The following is a 20,327-nucleotide window of genomic DNA, read 5'->3' as shown; positions in this document are numbered from 1 at the left end:
ATTCACACATCCTCCCTTGGGCCTTCCTTATTACCCAGTTTCTTAAAAAGCAACCCGCTTTTTAATATGATAATCTCTCAGAATCACCACTTGGGTATGTGAGGAAAAACTAGCATTTACATATGGAAAACTGGTGATGGGCCATAGAAATGACAATACCAAAATCCTGACAGCACTTAACACAACACAACACTGGGTCCAACAGTTAACAATGAAAATAAAGAGACACTTCTTCCTACAAAGCATGAAGGTGGGGGTGAGGACTGGGGGAGGGGGAGGGAGGTCCTAAGCCATTCTAAAATAGAGCAGAAAACACCAAGTCACTGATTTAAAATTAGCTCTGACACCAAGAAGTTCAAATTCAAGCTCTAGTAACAAAGTTATTCTTTTTTTTTAATTGGATATTTTCTTTGCATCAATGGGAGGAGAGGTCCTTGGTCCTATGAAGGCTGTATAGATGCCCAAGTGTAGGGGAATTGAGGGAGGGAGGTATGAGTGGGTGGGTGGGTGTAGGAACAAAGTCATTCTTGAATAGGTGGTTACAACCTGACTAAAGACTCAACCTATTAGCATCCTCAAGGCAGGCGGTCTGAGGATGCCTTTCCCACTGACAGGGTTGGGGGTGGTCCCCTAGAGGTGTCCCCTGACAGTGTCTTGAGAGAAAGTGTAAATTAACCTTGGGAGACAGTGGTAGCTGCAGGGTGCCATGCAGAAGGGTTAGATAGTGCTGTGTGCCTGAGGGACAGCAATAGATGGTGGGGGTCACGGATCTCACAATAAGGTTCTGACTCTATAGTTACAGCAATGGTGAACTATCGAAGAGCTAAGGTGAAAGATGGCATAGGAGCTTCAGCTATGACTGAGGAAACTACCTAGCCTCTTTGAACTATGTTCTACAACTAAAACAGGAAAAATGAAACTATATAGTAGGGCTATCGTAAACTGCTTCCTATAAGCTCGGTGACTTATGACAAAAGAAATATATTGCCTTAGGATTCTAGAAGCTAGAAGTCTGAAATAGTGTAGGTATCTGTCACCATGTTCTCTCTGAAGGCTTTAGTGCACTTTTTCCTTTGAGGCCCATAACTTCTGATGATTACTGACAATCCGTGTCAGTTCTAACTTGTAGCTCCCTCATTCTGCTTTCTGTCTTCATCTTCATTAGAACTGTGTTCACTCTGTGTGTCTATGTCTGCAACACTCATCATCAAAGCACCAGATTTTGTCTTTAGAGCCAGCGTAATATCGAATGACTGCTTTCTCTTTTGATATATCTGCAAAGATCCTCTCTCTCCCATAAGGGCACATTCACAGTTACCAGAGATAAAGATTGTAATGTGTGTGAGGGGGGACGTTATTCAATCTTCAGCAAGAATCAACTTAAGAACTTGAGAACTTAAGGCGAGGGAAGCTTTATGCTGTTGTTGCTTTCATTAAGTGAAATGTCACTTACCTCTTCTCTTCTACTAAGTACAGCTCTGGCCTGCCTTCATACTTGCATTTCCAGTGGCTAGGAACAAAACCATCTTAGAATAAGCATCTTTCTTGTCTCTACATTTTCAAAAGGTCTTTGAAAAAAAATGGTGGCATTGATGGTGGCTTAGGTTGTAGTACCAGTTAGTATTTAAGTTATCCACCATTTGAAAATTTGCAAAGCAAGATGTTATATTAGCATTATCTTATAACATAACAAAATAACATGAAGAAAAAGAAAATAGGTGGGTTGCTATTAGCTGTTAGTATATCAGGGCTAAACATCTGGCAAATTAGGAACCTATTCTCCCCAATGAATAATCAGGAAAATGCATTAGCTCAAGGCTTGATAGAAAGGGAAGTTCAAGTGGTTCTGGTTGGTGTTTAAGGACACTGCCCATCAAGGTGAAGAACCATTCCCAATGATGGCATCAGAGAAAGGCCATCATGAAGTCACTATGCACATTTGCTATTGGCAACATATCCACCTGATTCCACTGATGGCAAAAAGGCCATACAACAGTGGGCCTTGTTGGCAAAGCACATGCTGTCGGACTCAGGTTCCTTTCTTTCTCTTCAGATCCCCCTTTGCCTTGTGTTCAGCAAGGAAAACTGACCTCATGTTAGACGGAGACTGCCTTCAATTTTTAGCTCACAGGAGAAGCAAATTGTGGGGGTGTGGGGGTAGAGTTTTGTCTGCTTTCTGTTGCTGTGATAAACATCGTGACTAAACAGAATTTGGGGAGGAAAAGATTTCTTTCAGCTTAGAGGTTACAATCCATCACCAAAAGAAGCCAAAACAGAACTCAAGGCAGTAGCAGGCTTGCTCCCTGAATCTCATGCTTAGCTAACATTTTTCTACATCTCCCAGTACCACAAGGGATAACTCTTCCCTCACTGGCCTGGGCTCTCCCACATCAATTAGCAATCAAGAAAATGCCCCACAATGTGGCCACAATGTGTCATTCTGATGGGAAGAGTCCCCAGGGTGATACTCCCTCAGATAACTCTGGGCTAGGTTCAGTAGACATCTGAAGCTAACTAAAAGAGTAAGGTTTCCTCAAGAATCTATTTAATGTGCTATGCCATGCCATGCCATGCCATAATATATTAAGAAAATATGCAGGTCTCTTGATGAGCCATCTTGTCCTCTAGTTCTGCAAGCTGGTATTTGTTGTGTTTTATAAAAAGATAAGGGAAAAGCCAGGAATATGTTTGGTGAAGGTGTAGTAAGGTGTGGGGGAAGGGGGTGCCTCTGCCAGCCCATGCTGAGTCATCCCTCCCACTGAGGTATAGTATTTATTCTATATTATACCTTTGGGTATAGTATAGGATAGAGATTATTCAGGGCATGGTGAGGGAAGTTGAGAGGGTAGAAGTGACAGAGAAGTGTGTGGAGAGAGGGAGAGAGAGAGAGAGAGAGAGAGAGAGAGAGAGAGAGAGAGAGAGTAGAGGCTGGTCATGAGCACATGGAGAGATGGCGGAAGGGAATGGGGAGAGGGAGGGTAGGGAACAGTAGCAAGAGAGCAAAAGAGCGAGGAGGGGGCAAGCCACCTTTTATAGTGAGTCAGGCACATCTGGCTATTGCCAGGTAACTGTGGGGAAGAGCCGAGACTGAATGCCAACAGTATTGATGGAGAAACACGACCACCCACTCAAGTAGAAGCACATGGACTTGAGGCATTGTATTTAATTTTTGGCTTGCATACTTTGTTATTCACATTAGAAGTATTCCTGCTGGTTGAAATTTTTTATAAAAAAAATAAAATTAACATGTCTCAGTATATGTTTTCCTGGCTCACTCCAACTCGGTGGAAGAATGAAGGCCACTGGGAATATGCTTTATAAAGGTCAGCTTATTAGAGACTGCACAAGGTTGGCATAAGCATATCACTTGTGTGAGAGTTGGTATTTTATTTCTAGCCACTGCAAACATCTACCTCAAACATTCTTCTATCCACTGTGACTTGTATAATTAAGTTTTGATTTTCTGCAGATTTCTTAGTGATTTTTGTTCCTCAACTAAGTCAAATAGCAAATAGTCTTTGCACCAACAAGACACTTGGAGGTGGTTAACTTGAGGATTTGATGTCAGTGAGTTTCTCAAGGCTTAGCTGGCGAAGGATATAAAGCCTCAAACCTTCCAGAAGATCTGAGGTGGATTTAAAACTAGAAAGAAGAAAAATAGTCTACCTAGGCACAATCCTTATACCCAACATGAGAGGAAGTATGGAGTATGGCATAGTGTTCCTCACACTGTCATGCATGGCATAGTGTTCCTCACACTGTCATGCATGGCATAGTGTTTCTCACACTGTCATGCATGGCATAGTGTTTCTCACACTGTCATGCATGGCATAGTGTTCCTCACACTGTCATGCATGGCATAGTGTTCCTCACACTGTCATGCATGGCATAGTGTTCCTCACACTGTCATGCATGGCATAGTGTTCCTCACACTGTCATGAGAGACAGCCTGAAACCAAGAAGCTTTTTTGAAGTTCATAGGTTTCATGAAATTTCAAACTTAACGGCATGATTTTGGAATTTAGTGATACAGAAATCCTCAAGTCTCTTCATATCCTGTTTCCATGCTCAGGATTTTAGAACAAGGAAGAATTGACCATGTTAACAAAGTCAATGGGAAGCAAAGGAGAGATGATTCAAAGGGCTCACTGTGCAGAACACAGAATGAACTGCATCCAGACTACAGGAACAAAAGTGAATTGATCAGGAGGAGAAATAGCTAATTATCCTGTCAAAGCTGGATGGAGGGACAAATAATATGGCTGATACCACTGATATGCACTGGAACAGGGGTCATGGTATGGGAGGGTGGGTCTGAAGGACTTGGTGATGGTTCTCAAGGTTAAAGCTTTCAATTATCCAATGGTTTCAGGTTTACCTGCTACCCTGAGTCAAGAACCAGAAAGAATAGCTGTAGCGAGAGATTTGATGGGATTGTGCAGCCGCATTGCCCCTGGTGGATGTCAGTAGAGAAGGAGGATAAATGAGCCTATTCACAGAGACTTGCTGCTCCACCAACTTCAGTTCCAGATGGTTTTTCCAAAATGGTTTTTGCATTTGAGTGTTTCGAAACTGTGCTCCATTCAAACTCTGACCACAGGGAACTTAACTTGAAGCTTTAATAACTGTATACTTCTCTTCCTTCTAAACAAGTGCAGCTATCTCCTGTCTCCATGGGTTCTATAGTCAAGGATTCAATGAATCTTAGATCAAATGCATTTAAGGAAAAGTTGTTATTTCCTAGAAAATATAGTATAATAACTAATTATATGGTAGTTACATTGTATTGTATAATAACTAATTATAATGGTAGTTACATTGTATTGGATATAATTGTACTAATTATATGGTAGTTACATTGTAATTTTAAATTTTATTCTTTTATTAAAAATAGATTCTTTTCTCATACAGTATATCCTGATTATAGTTTCCCCTCCCTCAGAAACAGCTCCCAGTTTCTCCCCACCCCTCCTCCATTCTGTATGCACTCCCTTTCTGTCTCTCATTAGAAACAAAAACCAAGCTTCTAGGTGATAACAGCCAAACCTAACAAAATAAAACAGTAAGATGAAGCAAAAAACATTATATCGAATTTGGACAAGGCAATGCAACAGAAGGAAAATGAGTCCCAAGAGTTAAAGATGCACTGTTTTCCCAGACAGAGATCCCATTAAAGGGATCCTAAGCTAATAGGATAGACAGACAGACAGACAGACAGACAGACAGATAATAGAAAGAAAATAGATATGTAGATAGATTGATAGATAGATAGATGATAATAGATGATAGAAAGATGATAGATAGATAGATAGATAGATAGATAGATAGATAGATAGATAGATAGATAAAGATGGAGATGGAGATAAACATGTATGTATAACAAAATATCATTAGAATTCATTTTATTGATTTTCTTTTCAGATCAGGAGTGTTTTTGTTTTGTCCTAGGTCTCTGAGCTATCTAGTTTCTAGTTACTGGTTATCCAAGCAGTGTCATGTCTGGGATACTTCTCTTGGAGTGGGTCTCAAGTCAAATCAGACATTGGTTGGCTATTTTCACAAGTTTTGTGCCACCATTGCCCTAACATATTTTACGGTCAGACAGATTGTAGGACACAGATTCTGTGGCCAGCATTGTGTCCACCTTTCTCCTTTGGTAAACTTCAGAGTACATTCCTGCACTAAAGATACTAGAATGTAAGAATGAGCCCTCCATGTAGATACCTGCTTAATGTCTTTATGTTTAAGGGGTTTTCTGGGTTTTGTCCTTGGCAATGGGGCCCTGCTGTAGGTTTGCAGAGAGCAAACTTTTGTCTTAGCAACAGTCTGGGTTGATAGGAAATGTTCATGTGACCTCTTGGCCAATAATTCAGTTCAATGCAAACCAGTCCCTTGATGGAAACTTCATGGTTCTATAAGTTGTAGCATGGTATCATTTTATTAGCAATTAATATCCCCTTATAAGTGAGTATATACCATATTTACCTTTTTGGATCTGGGGTACCACTTTCAGTATGATTTTTTTCTAGTCCCACCCATTTCCCCGCAAATGCCATGACGTCATTTTTTGACAGATACTCCATTGTGGGAATGTACCACATTTTCTTATCCTTTTTTTTTCTGTTAAGGGATAGCTAGGTTTTTTCCAGTTTCTGGCTATTATGAATAAATCTCCAATGAACATGGCTGAACAAGTGTTCACATGGTAGGACAGAGCATCCTTTGTATATATGCCCTAGAGCAATATAGCTAGATCTTGAGGTAAATTGATTCCCATCTTTCTGAGGAACTACCATATTGATTTCCATAGTGGCTGTACAAGTTTGTACAGCAATGCAAGAGTGTTCTACTTCCTCCGCATCCTCACCGGCATCAGGTGTAATTCTAACAGGTATACCTTTATATGTTCCTTGCTTTTTCTTTCTTGAACTTTTAGTATTCTTTCTTTGTTCAGTATATTCAGTGTTTTGATTAGTATGTAGTAAGGGGACATCTATTTGATGTTCTGTATGCTTCTACTACTTTTATAGGCATCTTCTTTAGGTTAGAAAATTTTTCTTCTATAATTTTACTGAAAACATTTCGAGGCCTTTGCTAGGGTTCTTCTCCTCCCTTTATTTTTGTTACTATTAGGTTTAGCCTTTTCTTGCTGTCCCAGATTTCCTAGATGTTTTGTGTCAGGAATTTTTTAGATGTAACATTTTTTTTTACCAATGTATCCATTCTTTCTATTGTATCTTCAATTCCTGAGATTCTTTCTACCATCTCTTATATTCTGTTATTCAAGCTCATCTCTGTAGTTCCTGTTCAAATTTCTAAATTTCTCATTTCCAGAACCCCCTCAGCTTGTGTTTTTCTTCTTTATTCTAGTTCCAATGTCAGCTCTTCAGCAATTTTATTTATTCTTACACTGTCTGTTTCTGGTCTCCTGGATTTCTTTAAGGCATTTATTCAATTCCTCTTTAAAGACCTCTATTATAGCCTTTATAGGCTATAGATTTACGACTATAAAGGCTATTTTACGGTCTTTTTCTTGTGTTTCAAATATGTTTGGCTAGTCAGGGCCTGCTGTGGTAGGATAGCTGGGCTCTAGCAGAGACAGATTGCCTGGGCTATTGTTAATTGTGTGGGTTTTGTAATTAATTATTTTATTTATTTATTTATTTACATCCCAAATGTTGCCCCCTCCCAGTCTCCCCTCCCAGAGTTCTTCACCCCATCCCTCCTCCCCTTTACCTCTGAGAGGTCTACTCCCTCCCATTGTCCTTCCCTGAATTATCAAATCTCTACCGGATTAGGTATATCCTCTCTCCTATGGGGGTCCCTGACCTCAGTCCAATGGTTGGCTGTACGTATCTGCATCTGTCTCAGTCAGCTACTGGTAGAGCTTCTCAGAAGACAGCCATGTTAAGCTCCTGTCTGCAAACACAACATGGCATCAGTATCAGTGTCAGGGTTTGGTGCCTGCCCAGGGCTGGTCACTGGTCTCAGCCATTCCTCCAGTCTCTGCTCCATTTTTGTTCCTGCATTTCTTTTTGTCAGGAACAATTCTGTGTCAAAATTTTTGAAGGTGAAGCCAGGCGTGGTGGCACACACGTTTAATCCTAGCACTCGGGAGGCAGAGGCAGGCAGATTTCTGAGTTCGAGGCCAGCCTGGTCTACAAAGTGAGTTCCAGGACAGCCAGGGCTATACAGAAAAACCCTGTCTCGAAAAAACAAAAAAATCAAAAAACAAAAACAAACAAAAAAAAAAAATTGAAGGTGGCTTCGGTATCTGGGTTGGGGCTGACCATAGGTCTAGGTGCTGATTTCTGGATTTGGCTTTGTGGCATCGGTGTTTTTGTTCCTTGGTCTTTGTTCGTCTATGGATTTTCAGAGAATATGATGGCTGTGTGTTATCTGTTTTTCTGTCCTGTTCACCTGGTGTGTTCACAGGGAATGCCTGCTAATGTTGGAGTCTGGGATACTGGGATGAGTTCAGGAAAGGAAGGTTGGAGAATATCCTTGGGATCAAAAAGGAAAGGGAGATCACAGCAGGTTTCCAGCTACAGAGCTGGAGATGAACTGGGGAGACTGGATCTCAGGAACAGTAGGAGAGGGGTGGGCCTACCTTCAGCCTACTGGTTGCCCTGGGAGTTAGTGTCTGAAACAAAGCAAGGAGTTGGGAAGGGGGATGAGAATTGGATGGTTTGTACGATATATAGGAGTTGTGAACAGGGATGAGGACAGGCTGCAGCTGGTATTCTGTTGTAGCACTAGGGCCTAGGCTGGGAAAGTATCCCAGGGGACAGAGAGAGAAAGGAGAAAGTCTTTGGGCAGTCCACCTACTTTTTTTTGGCAAGCAGGCATGTCCTCTGGTTAGCAGGGTAGTACCTGCTAGAGTTGGGGTCAGGATACAGCAACAAGTGGGGAGAAGAAGGTTAGGAGCGACTGTTTTGTGGTACCCACAGGGGATGTGGGCAGGGGTGATTAAACACCTAAAGGCTGGTGTTCTGTTGCAACCCTAGGGATGAGACTGGGGAATTGCATTTGTGGGGAACAGAGTGGGGGGGGGGTCCCAAAGACAGCCTACCTGATTTTCTGGCAGATGTGGCCTCTGGGTATATAATTATTCTAGAAATGATGTAAAGAATATAAGGTGTGCATAGGTTACATACAAAAATTATGCCCTTTGTCTATGGTATCTGAGTATCTGAAAAGGTTAATTGTCCTGAAGCTAATCTTTGCATAGCTGAGGAGGGATGCTTTTATTTCTTGTGCCAATAGGAAGGTGCTTTAGTTATCTCTGTGCCTGTCACCAAGACAAGGAAACAAGCACTCAGACTATGAATAATAAAGTCGGAAAGAAGTCACAGGTAGAGGCAGCTATGATGTCTCCTAGCTATGTCATTCATCCCAGCCTTGTCTTCCCTGCAGAGGGTTGGCTGTGACTACGAGATTGATTCCAATGCTACAGAGGATCGCTGTGGTGTGTGCCTTGGAGATGGCTCTGCCTGCCAGACTGTGAAGAAGCTGTTTAGACAGAAGGAAGGATCTGGTAAGAAACACCCCAAGTAACTGAAGTATCAAGGGATGTTGGAGAAACAACCAAAAAAAAAATCAAATTAATTTTCTTGTTTTAAAAATAGCTTGTAAAAATTCAAGAAATCAGCTCCATTTGGTAGTTACAGGAACAACCATTCCTAAAAATAAATACAGGGAAGTGTTACACTGACCCAAAAAGGCTGGTGGCTGCTCAGGGGAACAGATAACAGTGTGGTTCTGAGGAAGATATCTTCCTTTAGAACATGCATCGTAAGAGGAACAACACCAAAAGCCAGGGAGAGATGAAGTTACACACAGAGAAGATGGGGATTCTGTATGTGAGGACAGAGAAGCCAGCAACATGGGGGAAGGTACCAAAGCGTACCTTCAGGGTCAAAGGAGAGGCAAGACAGAGATGCTTCACATTCGCAGCCTGGGCATCCAACACAATGGTCTCTTACGAGTCTCAGGAAGGCTCTTCTATCTAACATCTGGCTTTCACCCATGCTTCACTGTTCCTTTCCTGTATTCAGAGTGCTTCATGCAGCCCTTCGAACCACCCGTGAACTAGGAGAGTGTGGTGAGACTCTACGATCATTTCACCCACTATGGCCGTGCAGGAGTTCTCATGATACCTTTGTACCAGCCATGATCTCTAGCTGCTAAAGCTAAGATCTTAAGATGAAGAGAACTCGGGGCTATTTAACTGGCCCTCCTCAGACAGTCTCTGAAACAAGAACTCGGATGTAAATGATTATTTAGAGGATAGAGGACCTGGAAACATCAGGGAAGGGAAGGCAGTCAAGAAGGGTCGGTCACCAAAATGTGCTCAGACACAGGACGTGAACATTTGCATTTCCCACTTGTAGAGTGTAGAGCGAGATAGTCATCAGCGGTTCCCACTGACCAGGGTGTGGTGGTGGGAATTAGTTCTCTGGGTTTTGGATTCAGATCACAAACCAGAAAGAAGCCTTGCCAGCTGCGTAGAGGTAACATCAGAATCGGAAATGATACTCTCCTTCAGATATAAAAGGGGACTGGTTTCTGGGTCCTAAAAAAAATCAATCTCTCCCTCCTAGCTATGTCTACTCCTCGGGATAAAGTGCTAAAATGTGATCCCAAGAGAACTGAGTGTTTTCTTCAGTTGATTACATGACCCATTGCCCCATAGTAAACATACTAGCAGTTAGTCCACATTTACCTAAATTCTATCCTTATTTTTTCAATTTTGACAGTTGACCAATTAATGTCAAATTGTGAAATGATTCTTTCCCTCCCTTTAAGTATTACTGTTGGCAGACTGCACTTCCTGTCTTCACTGATAGCTTTATTATGGATGACACAAATCTTTTTGATTGCTTGCCGGGAGTGCAAATGATAATCCAGTATGTGTTAAAGTTATAATTAAGCATCATGTGGTGGCTGTAATTTTTTTTAAAAATCTAAATGAAGGCTTTTTGTAGATATTTTCTATTACTTAGATATGGTCCTATTAACCCAAATTATAAAAACTCAAAGTAAAACTGTGTTTCTTTTAACCTCAGCTTTGTTTCTCCATAAAGATCTGTAGCTATGATCTCTGCCATGCTGAGAATCTTTCATGTCTCACATTTTACATGATGACCTGAGTTGTTGTTCCTAAATTTTCTCTATTTAACCTTCTAATATTTTAGAGAATTGGACTTTACTTCTGCTTTATTTTATTGTTTTGTTTTTCTTCTTCCCTAATCTCTTGGAGATGACAAAGGGGTAGGGGGCAACAACAGATTGGCCTGTACTCCTGGCCACATGCAATCACTGAGCATCCGACGTCTCCCCGAGACCATGTGTTAAGTTCTCTCTCTTCCACTTGCTGCTTGAAATGCTTGAGTGGTCTTTGGTACCCCTGAATTGGTGGCAGCTTTACACTGCCTGTGCCTACAGGTTTCTCATAGATCTCTGGTCCTGTTCCTCCTAATGCACAGGGGTAATGCACGGAGTTTCATTCCTGCCTGCCGTTAAGATGGCCCATGTTCATAATCCATAGGATACTTAACAGACCCCATCTTTGCTACGTGATTAGTGAAGTTTGACATGGGGAGGGGGAAAGACAGTGCCTACCACTCTTCCACCATGCAGATGAAGCAGGGGCATGCTGCAAAAGACTACCGGAAGTGCATTTACATTGAATTGATGTAGGGGATTCATGTGAAGTTCAAAGTTAGAGAGGGAGCCGTATTTAGTAGACAGTGCTCTGAATTTATTCTCCAGCTAGCCTGTGCTTTTGCCACACTTCATTTTGCTTTATTCGTTTAACTTAATGTAATTATTAACTAGGAACAAAATTATCTTTTGGACTTTGCCTCTACCTGGCTCAACTCTAGATGACCACAATCTCTATCTGGAGTATCTATTTGGTAACTGCTCCTAGGAATTTAGGTAAAAATGAGTTTTTTTTTTCTTAAGATTGATTTCACACTCTCTTGCTAATAAAGAACAGCAGCCAACTAGCTGTTCTGAGTTAGGTTGTTTTGGGGGTTTTTTTCCCCCTGATTGCTTTGCTTTGATTGCTTAACTCTTTTAAATAAAACTACTCTTTTGGGTATTGGATGCATCAATGTTTTTCTTTGACTCACAGCTCTTCTTACAAGAATTATTTTAAAAGTATTTCAACCAAACATAGTCTCCAATTAAAGTGTTTATGATAGTCAGACCCAATCCTTCTTCCTCCCCACTCTTCTTCCTCACTGGGAAAACAATTGCTGCTACTACCTTTAGCTGTGGAGGCATGAAACATTGGCCAGACGCTTTTGTCTGTTGTTAAAGAATGAGAAAGGATGATGCAGACTTAAAATGGTTCAGGAGGCAAGAAATGAGGTTGGGATCTTGATCACCATTAGCCTCAAAGGAGCCATCCCCCAAACCTCAACTTCTGAAGTCCCTACTGACCCTGAGTAATACTTTTTTCTCTTTGTAGTCCTGATATCCTTAGGTCTGACTATATGTGTATATCTTTGTGCTGAAGTTGCAGTCTCTAAGAAAAAGTGTCCATATCTTTTGCATCCTTGGGATAACGTTCCAACAAATAAATTCCTGTCTTACTCTGTGGAAAGATATCTTATTCAGTAGATGTGACGCCATGTACCAGATGATACCATCTTGACCTCAACTTCATGCCAGACTTGGGGTACATAATGCCTCTCTTCTTCTAACACCTCATAGTACTTCATTTTCCATTGTTTATGAAAAAGGAAAAGCAGTAACAGGGTGAGATAGCGCTGTGATTACCGTGATGAGAAGTATCTGGAATTAGAAGAACCTGGAGCAAAGTGTCAGATATTACATCCAGATATTAAAGTTGCCTGATTTGTCCATTCGTTTGCTGATTACCTGAGAAACAATTGAGCATGTGTTGACGAGTAATGGATACAACAGCGACCCTCTCAGAGGTCGTGTCTGTTTTATATCAGAGAGGAAACAGGGAAAGGATGCGGCTCTGACATTTGACCTGTAGATGCAAATTAAACAGAATTTCTGCTTCAAAAGGAAGTTGATGAACCATTAAGCTGGTCAAAGGTGTTCCAGGCTAATATTCATCATTAAAATTTACAGCCTAATTTAAACAAAAAAGGAAGATTTATTTTTAGCTTTTGGCCGTGTGTGTGTGTGTGTGTGTGTGTGTGTGTGTGTGTGCTTTGTGTGTGTGTGTGTGTGTGTAGGTCTGAGTGCTGTGCCCACAGAGACTGGAGGTGGGTTTCAGGGAACCAAACTCAGGCCTTCTTTAAGGGCAGTATGCACTCTTAACAGCTGAATGGTCTTCGCAGCCTCATGGCCAGTATTCATTGATTCAGACCCGATGGAGTACAGCTTCCTCAGCCTTCGTGTGTTTCCACTGCTTAAGCTTCCTTATCTACTTTGAACTCAGCTCTCTTTTCTAACACTGTTTAGTATCCTTAACCTCTTAAAATCGCCATTCGGGATTGTTTCTCTCTCCTTCTTTAGCTTCTCTATACTTCTATTCCAAGCTGCAGCCACTATACTTAAGTTATAGCCTTGGTCATACTGGTCTTCTTTGTCTTCTTGCTGGGATTAAGGGACCACCATCGCTGAGCACTCTAAGACTTTCATATGGATAAATGAACCACTTAACTTAATGCCTACAAGATCAGCCTTGATTCCTGCCTCTTTATCTAATCATAATCACTATGTTCTTAGATTTGCATCTTAAGGTTTTGAACTAGAGGAGGTACTATAAAATGAATATTTAATTACATACACACTATATGCATACATATATATATATATATATACACACACACACACACACACACAAACTTAGGAGATTCGTTACATATAATAACAGCACAACATTTAAATTAACTGAGTTTTCTCTGATCAATGCACCCCACTTATAATTTCATTTGCACAAAAAGCATGGAAAATAAACATAATATTCTGCCATTTAGAAACGACAAAAGGGACAAAGGAAGTCCCTGATCTGTAGTATAAACTCTTGATGCCAGCATCAGTATGTTTAGAATGGTAGATTCTTAGCATATAATAGCATCTTCCTGAAATGTTATGTGTACCTGGAAGCCCAGATCCCACCAGTTCCCACCAGTCTCACCAGACCCAACCTACTGACAGTCATACACTTAGTTTTCACTGTAATGTCTCACTAGTTTCTGTCACCCATATTAATGGTTGGAAGTGAAATGTACATTAGAGATCAATAACACGCACAGCTCATGCTGTTTCTGTCTGCGCAATTCCACAACCATGTATTTGCTGAAGATTTGAATGAGGGGATCCCTCTAAGAACGTCCATTGTACAGGCATAAGGAGAAAGGATATAGTAGTTTGGGCATAAGAAACATGCCTATTGAGGGGTGGGAGGAGAAGAGATACTTTTAGGAGGAAATCACATTGATTTAAGGCTTAAAGTTGATTGAATGCTACATCACAAAGTTCACTGTGTTTGCTTTGACATAGGAGAACAGAGACAGTTGCATGACATTGGGTGGGTAAAATACTATGAGGAGAGCAACATCTTAACAAGTCTATTTCTCTGAGAACATATAATTGCTCGCTGTAGATTAAGTCAGTGCTACCAGCCATAACATTAATCCAAATTAAGGGAATAAGGGCCTGGAGAAGAAATTGCAAGTAGATTGGAGAATCACATAAGAAAACATTCCAGAGGGGATGTGAGGGAATATGACTGTCTCAGAACCCAAGTACCCAAAGAGATTGGATATTGTCACCCTATACTGTTGCTGTTCCCCAAAAAGTTTTAGGTTGGCTTGGAAGGGAAGGATGGGTAGAGTAGTTAGACACGACAGGGTTTTTATATACAGGCTAAAATCCTTCCAGGGACGAAGACTACTCTAACCCTTTGCCCTAAAAGTGAGAGCAAGAAGGTGCTATCCATTTGTGACCCTCCCTTCCGCCTGGCTTCTAATAAGGCAGTTGTGATGGCTCATTATGTATTAGGAGAATGTCACACTTTTGAAATAATGAAGACTGGAGCTCTAAATCTAGGACAGAGCAAACTTTTAGGAACATTGAGTTTTTTCTGAAGTTCATCCTCACCCTGTGACTCACGTTAAACCCAGAACTGTATCTGAGACAGACACCTGCATGCCACTGTTCTCGAGGGAGGCAACAGAAGATGCATTTAAAAACTTAATGTTGGGGTAGTACCAGGGAGGGAGAGGAGGAGGGGGGAATGTAAGAAGGGGGTGTGAGGGTGGGACTGGGATGAGAGAAGGGAGGGGGCTGCAATTGAGATAGAAATTGAATAAACAAATTAATGAGCAAAAGAAAAAAAAAACTTAGTTTCCTCCAGAAGCACCTCACATATATTGTGAGCATCAGGCCTCTAGTGAGTGTTGTTCTAGTTACCACTAGCAGACAGCATCAATTTTATGAAAGACAAGCAAACCATTGTAGAGAGTTTACCCAGGCTCAGTCACGTGGCCTCTAATGAGCACCTATTTATTAGAAGTGACAATGATCAGGGACCAAGTGCGCCAGTGGATCAACTCTTCCCTCTCCCTCTTCTGCCTCTCCCTCCCCTCCCCTCCCCTCCCTTCCCCTCCCCTCCCCTCCTCCTCCCCTCCCCTCCCCTCCCTTCCCCTCCCCTCCCCTCCCTTCCCCTCCTCTCTTTCTCTCTCTCTCTCTCTCTCTCTCTCTCTCTCTCTCTCTCTCTCTCTCTCTCTCTCTTTTGCAAAAAGAGTTCAGTAAAATGGCATATTAAATACCAATGTCTTCAGAAATAAGGTTGATTTGTTTTGTCCTGTCCTCAACACTTTGAGTGTTGTAGACCGGGAGGTGATGGGCAGGTTCTCTGGGTGGTCTCCATGGACCCAGAGACTGCTTCTTTCAGGTCAGAATATATTTTCAAGTTTTCTCTAGTGGAGTATGCTTACTATGGGAAATATGCAAGAAGATGTATCCCTACCAGTTCCTTCTCTAACTCCAAGCATTCAGAAGAAGCACAGATAATCACTAAGTGTTTCTAGTTGACATTTAGAGTTCCTCCAGTTTTAGTTTGTCTGTGATAGCTATTTACCATTTTGGAAATTTCACTTACGTGGAAAGATAAAAAAATCAAACTTAAAAAATGTTTTCTGTATTTTCCTTTTTTATTTAAAGCCATGAACAAGGTAGCAGATTTAATATTTAGCACCATGTTTTTTCTTCCTTGGTGAGTTCTGCAGTATGAAGGCATGTAAGATCCTAAATCAGACAATGGTTGGTTACAAAGAGCAATATCCCAAAAGGTGTTTTCAAATTTTTATTAGTTCTATTTACATGTGATCATTTTTTTTCCTGAATTAGTGGTATTACTGAGCTGTATCAGGCAAATCCATGAAAGCCAAATGGAGTTGAACCAGCTATTTTAAGACTCACATAGGATTTGACTACCAGGGTAAAGCCATGTAGGCATGTTCAGATGACAGAGATGAGAAGTGTATTAGTCACAGTTTTACATTATCGCTACAAACACCCAAGAGAAAACTACTTAAGGGGAAACACTTATTTTTGGCTCATGGCTTTAGGGATTTCAGTCCCTGCTTGATCAGGCTTTATTGTTTCTGGGCCCAGAGTAGCAGAATGTCATGGCAACCGGAACATGTGACAGAGGCTGTTAGTCATATGGCAATCAGATTTTCAGAGTGCATCCCCTGTCATCTACTGACTCTTGCAAGGACCTACTTCCTACTTTTTACTACATCCTGATAATGCCAGAGGATTAGGTCAGAGTTCTTAGCATCCAATACCCTCTCTGAGCCTATGAGATCAAACTCAAGGCCACAATACATGAGCCTGTATACACACACACACACACACACACACACACACACACAGAGAGAGAGAGAGAGAGAGAGAGAGGCACATGTGAGCACCACCCATGGAGAATTAATGGATTTATACATGCCTTAAAACCAACCTATAAGAAATTGAAATCTTTGAATAGTGGATCTGAGAGACTACTCACCCATCACCCTTCAGTTCCTATCATTGTGCAGACGAGACTCAAGGGAGTTAAGTGAATGGTTGAAATTCAGAGAGCAAGATCTGCACGATGCACAAGCTGGAAAACAAGGCCATCTTAAAGCCCATTTTCCTTCCACCTTCTAAAGCCACGGTTGCTAAGAAGCATGGGTATCATGAAAGCATAAGGAACTGGTGAGCACTAAGTGTCAGTTGCTTCTCTCACCAGTGTGCCTCCTACCATGGCAACCATTAAGCGGGAGAAGATTGCAGCCAGAGTCGATCAATGCTTTAAAATAGATATGGGTTCTTCAGAAGCCTGGAGGAGAGCCCTGAAAATTAAGTTGGTAATTTTGCAAACCATAGGAGGAGAGGAGGAGGAAGGCTTCCTGCTGGACAGAACTGTGTGATGGTGTAGAAAACAGGGCTCAGAACTAAAGTTTTCATCCTGGACTGATGGAAGCAAGCCAGGTGGCAATCAAGGGAACTGAGGTTCCTTCCAGAAGGTCTGAATGAATAGCAGCTTGGATTAAATTATATCTAAGAAGCTGTTTTTGACATGGTGTCAATGATGAGGAAGAAAAGTATGTAGCCTGTGTATTGCTTGGGAGAGGTAGTCTGATGGCAAGAATAAAAGGGAGAGGCAGGGACACACCAGCAGGAAGTTAGGTTGGAGCTCAGACATTCTGACCTGTTCACATAGAATCACACAAGAAAAATCAATGCTTCGTGGGCCACAAATCTTCTGTATTGTCCCATCTGTATTGTCACACCTGTCTTCATACAGCCACTTACACACTAAGTTGTGAAGCTCCGGTGAATTCTGTGGCTGGTTAGTCTCTTTCTAATTCTTCTTACTTGGTGTTTCTTGCCCCATTAGCCACCCACCACGGGCACTGATGGATGGAGATGCTGATGTAGCGATAGCTGAGAAGCTAACACGCCTCCTTCATCACTGTCTCTTTTGTCCTTAGGTTACGTTGACATCGGACTTATTCCCAAAGGTGCGAGGGATATAAGGGTGATGGAAATCAAGGCAGCTGGCAATTTCCTGGCCATTAGGAGTGAAGATCCAGAAAAATACTACCTCAACGGAGGGTTCATTATCCAGTGGAATGGAAACTATAAACTGGCAGGGACCGTTTTCCAGTATGACAGGAAAGGAGATCTGGAGAAACTTATAGCTCCAGGCCCCACCAACGAGTCAGTGTGGCTCCAGGTAATACTGAAGGGAAGGGAACCGGCTGGTGGCCAGTGTGCTAGGTACTATTCTTCTCATGCTGGCCACTGATACTGGGACAAGAGCCTGTGCTGTTTCTTCTTTGTTCTTTAGAACTGTCGGAGCCCCAGGGCCTCAAAACCATCCACTGGGAGGTTTGAATGTAGTCCTCAGGCTGGTGTATTCCTTATACATTTAAAGTGTCTTCGTGTGGCTTCCCAGCCAAGAATGACAAAATGAAGTGATATCGTGTAGTGTATGTGCCAGTGTGCAAATGTACCCAAGCTCAGTGTCACTTGGGACATTTTTCTCAATTGCTTGCCTTGTTTTACTTGACTTTTTTGGGACAAGTCTTTCACTAAGCCTGGAGCTTGTGCATTCAGTTAGACTGGCTGGCCAGCAAACCCCACGCATTCTCCTCTCTCTGCTTCCTTAGTGCTAGGATTATAGGTGCACACCCCCATGCCTGGTTTTTTACCTGGGTGCCCAGCAAGCACTTTAGCTTCTTACCCATCTCCCCAGCCACTGGGTATAGTTCTTAAATGTCTGCTTTACAATCGATACTCAGGACAGACTTTGACAGGACTCGTCTCTTGAATTTTAGCTACTATTCCAGGTGACTAACCCTGGTATCAAGTATGAGTACACAGTCCGGAAAGATGGCCTTGACAATGACGTGGAGAAGTTGCTGTACTTCTGGCAATTTGGCCGCTGGACAGAATGCAGTGTAACGTGTGGAACAGGTGAGAAATGGCAGCTTCCACTTGGAAACCCCACGAACTTTGGCGTAGGAGAAAGAGGTGATCCGAGCTGACGTTTTCATTCTGTATCTGCTGATCTTGAGTCACGTGGAGGTATCCCAAGGGATCCCTTTGAACAGTGACTATGTGGGTGTGGCTTAAAAAGAACTGATATTCTGCTTACGTCTCATTGGTCTGCTTTCATCACATGGGTACCACCACACCACAAAGGGACATATGAAGGCAAGAGAGGATTCTTGGAAAATTCAGGCATTGCCTAAGTGATGTGTAAAGTTTGCCAAGTCCTTGCAGGCAAAGGGCAGACCTCTTGGTATGGGGGTTGGGGATGCTCACTCATTTCAGTAGCTTTAGAAATAATGTCGTACGCAGACACTTTATTTCTGGTCTAGTCTTTGGACCACACTTGAGTCTGTTCTGGAACCTCTTGCCTCCTTCCCGGATCTACTGCCTGTAAAAGCAGAGCACCTGCATAGCAGACAGCCAAGATGCATAATATAGCCAGGGGAATCAAAATGGACAGATCATGCCAGGAAGCCATTCTTCCCCACAAGCTTCCTTCTTACGCTACTTGACCTCTTTGCTTACTCCCAACCCCAGGTACCAGTCATAGAATACAGTCTGGAGTCAGAAATTAGATTATCCATAATCTAGCTTATAAACAATTCTTCGTTTCTTCAATTTAGCATGGAGAACTTCATATAGCTTTTAGAACTCATAATAATAAAACACCTATTTTTATTTTTAATTGTGTGTATGTAGGAATGGTGAGTGTGCATATGTGTGCAAGTGCCTGAAGAAGCCAGAGGTGTTGGGTCCCTGGCACTACAGCTATAAAGCAGCTGTGAGCCTCCTAATGTGGATGCAGAAAATTGAATTTGGGTTCTCTGCAAGAGCACTACACAAGACAGAGCCATCTCCCTAGCCCCTAAAATGTTCATTTTTAATATGTTTTATTTTTATATATTTTATACACATATATAATGTATTTTGATTATGTATGGGCACATATATAAGCTTTTGAAACTGCTAAGGTAGAACTCAATCTAGGCCAGAGGCACAGTCTGGCCAGTGTTACATGGGGGTTAACGGACAATCCATCCTTGATTACTATGGCTGTCTCCAGCATTACCCTGGCCTATGGCCCATATGGGCCAGGATCCCAGAGAAGAAAAGGCAGTTTTAGCAGGAGATAAATGGGGTATAAAATCTTTTCCCTGAGGATCATTCACGAGAAAAGTGAAGTCACTGTGAATGTAGCTCTAAGGACTTTCAGCCTGTGAGTCCCTCTCAGCTCTCAGAGAAATTCAGGTTTAAACTTTACACTGAAATTACTTGTCCCAGACCACACATACTAAAACTTACCTAGTGCTAGTTGTCAGAGAGTCCACCGAGAAGCAGAGTACCCTCCACCCTCTTGTGTTTCAAGATATAAAAATCTTAGGTGTAGTATCTCACAGTATCAGGGGACAAAAGAGCTAAGTGGCTGAGCTTTGCAGTGATCATAAAGCTACATCCGAAGTTAGGTGAGAAAGAGAATATCCTTAACTAATGTCAATTCAACAGTAGTTTTGTTACAGCTTGATCCTTCAGTACCACCCCTGACTTAATGGGATTTTCCTGGTGATATTCTGAGCTTCACCACATTGTCTATTGCAGTTACAGGAAGATCTCTGGCTCTGGCAGAGAAAATCATGTCTATCTATGTTAATACCCAAGAGACACAAAGGAAGGGATACTGATGTTCACACAGTGCGCACAATGCAAAATGAAAAGACAGAAGACAGAACACGGAACCATTCAGCGATGTTTGTTATTATATTAAAGTGAAAACTTTCTACATTATA

The 20,327-nt window shown here is 41.8% G+C and overlaps 1 protein-coding gene across 1 annotated transcript in view; it reads left to right on the top strand.

Moving 5' to 3' along the window:
* Window positions 1–20,327, top strand: part of Adamts12 (ADAM metallopeptidase with thrombospondin type 1 motif 12) — a 315,274-nt gene that overhangs the window by 227,863 nt on the left and 67,084 nt on the right. Inside the window, exons 14-16 of the mRNA XM_085831415.1 lie at window positions 8,917–9,037; window positions 17,478–17,722; window positions 18,327–18,465. Of these exons, the coding sequence (XP_085687541.1) occupies window positions 8,917–9,037; window positions 17,478–17,722; window positions 18,327–18,465 (505 nt within the window). The remainder of the gene's footprint in view (window positions 1–8,916; window positions 9,038–17,477; window positions 17,723–18,326; window positions 18,466–20,327) is intronic.

The sequence above is a fragment of the Mus caroli genome, unplaced genomic scaffold (assembly GCF_978045245.1).
Source record: "Mus caroli unplaced genomic scaffold, Mus_caroli_1 scaffold_16, whole genome shotgun sequence".
Lineage (NCBI taxonomy): Eukaryota > Metazoa > Chordata > Mammalia > Rodentia > Muridae > Mus > Mus caroli.
This window is presented reverse-complemented; position numbering and strand designations above follow the sequence as displayed.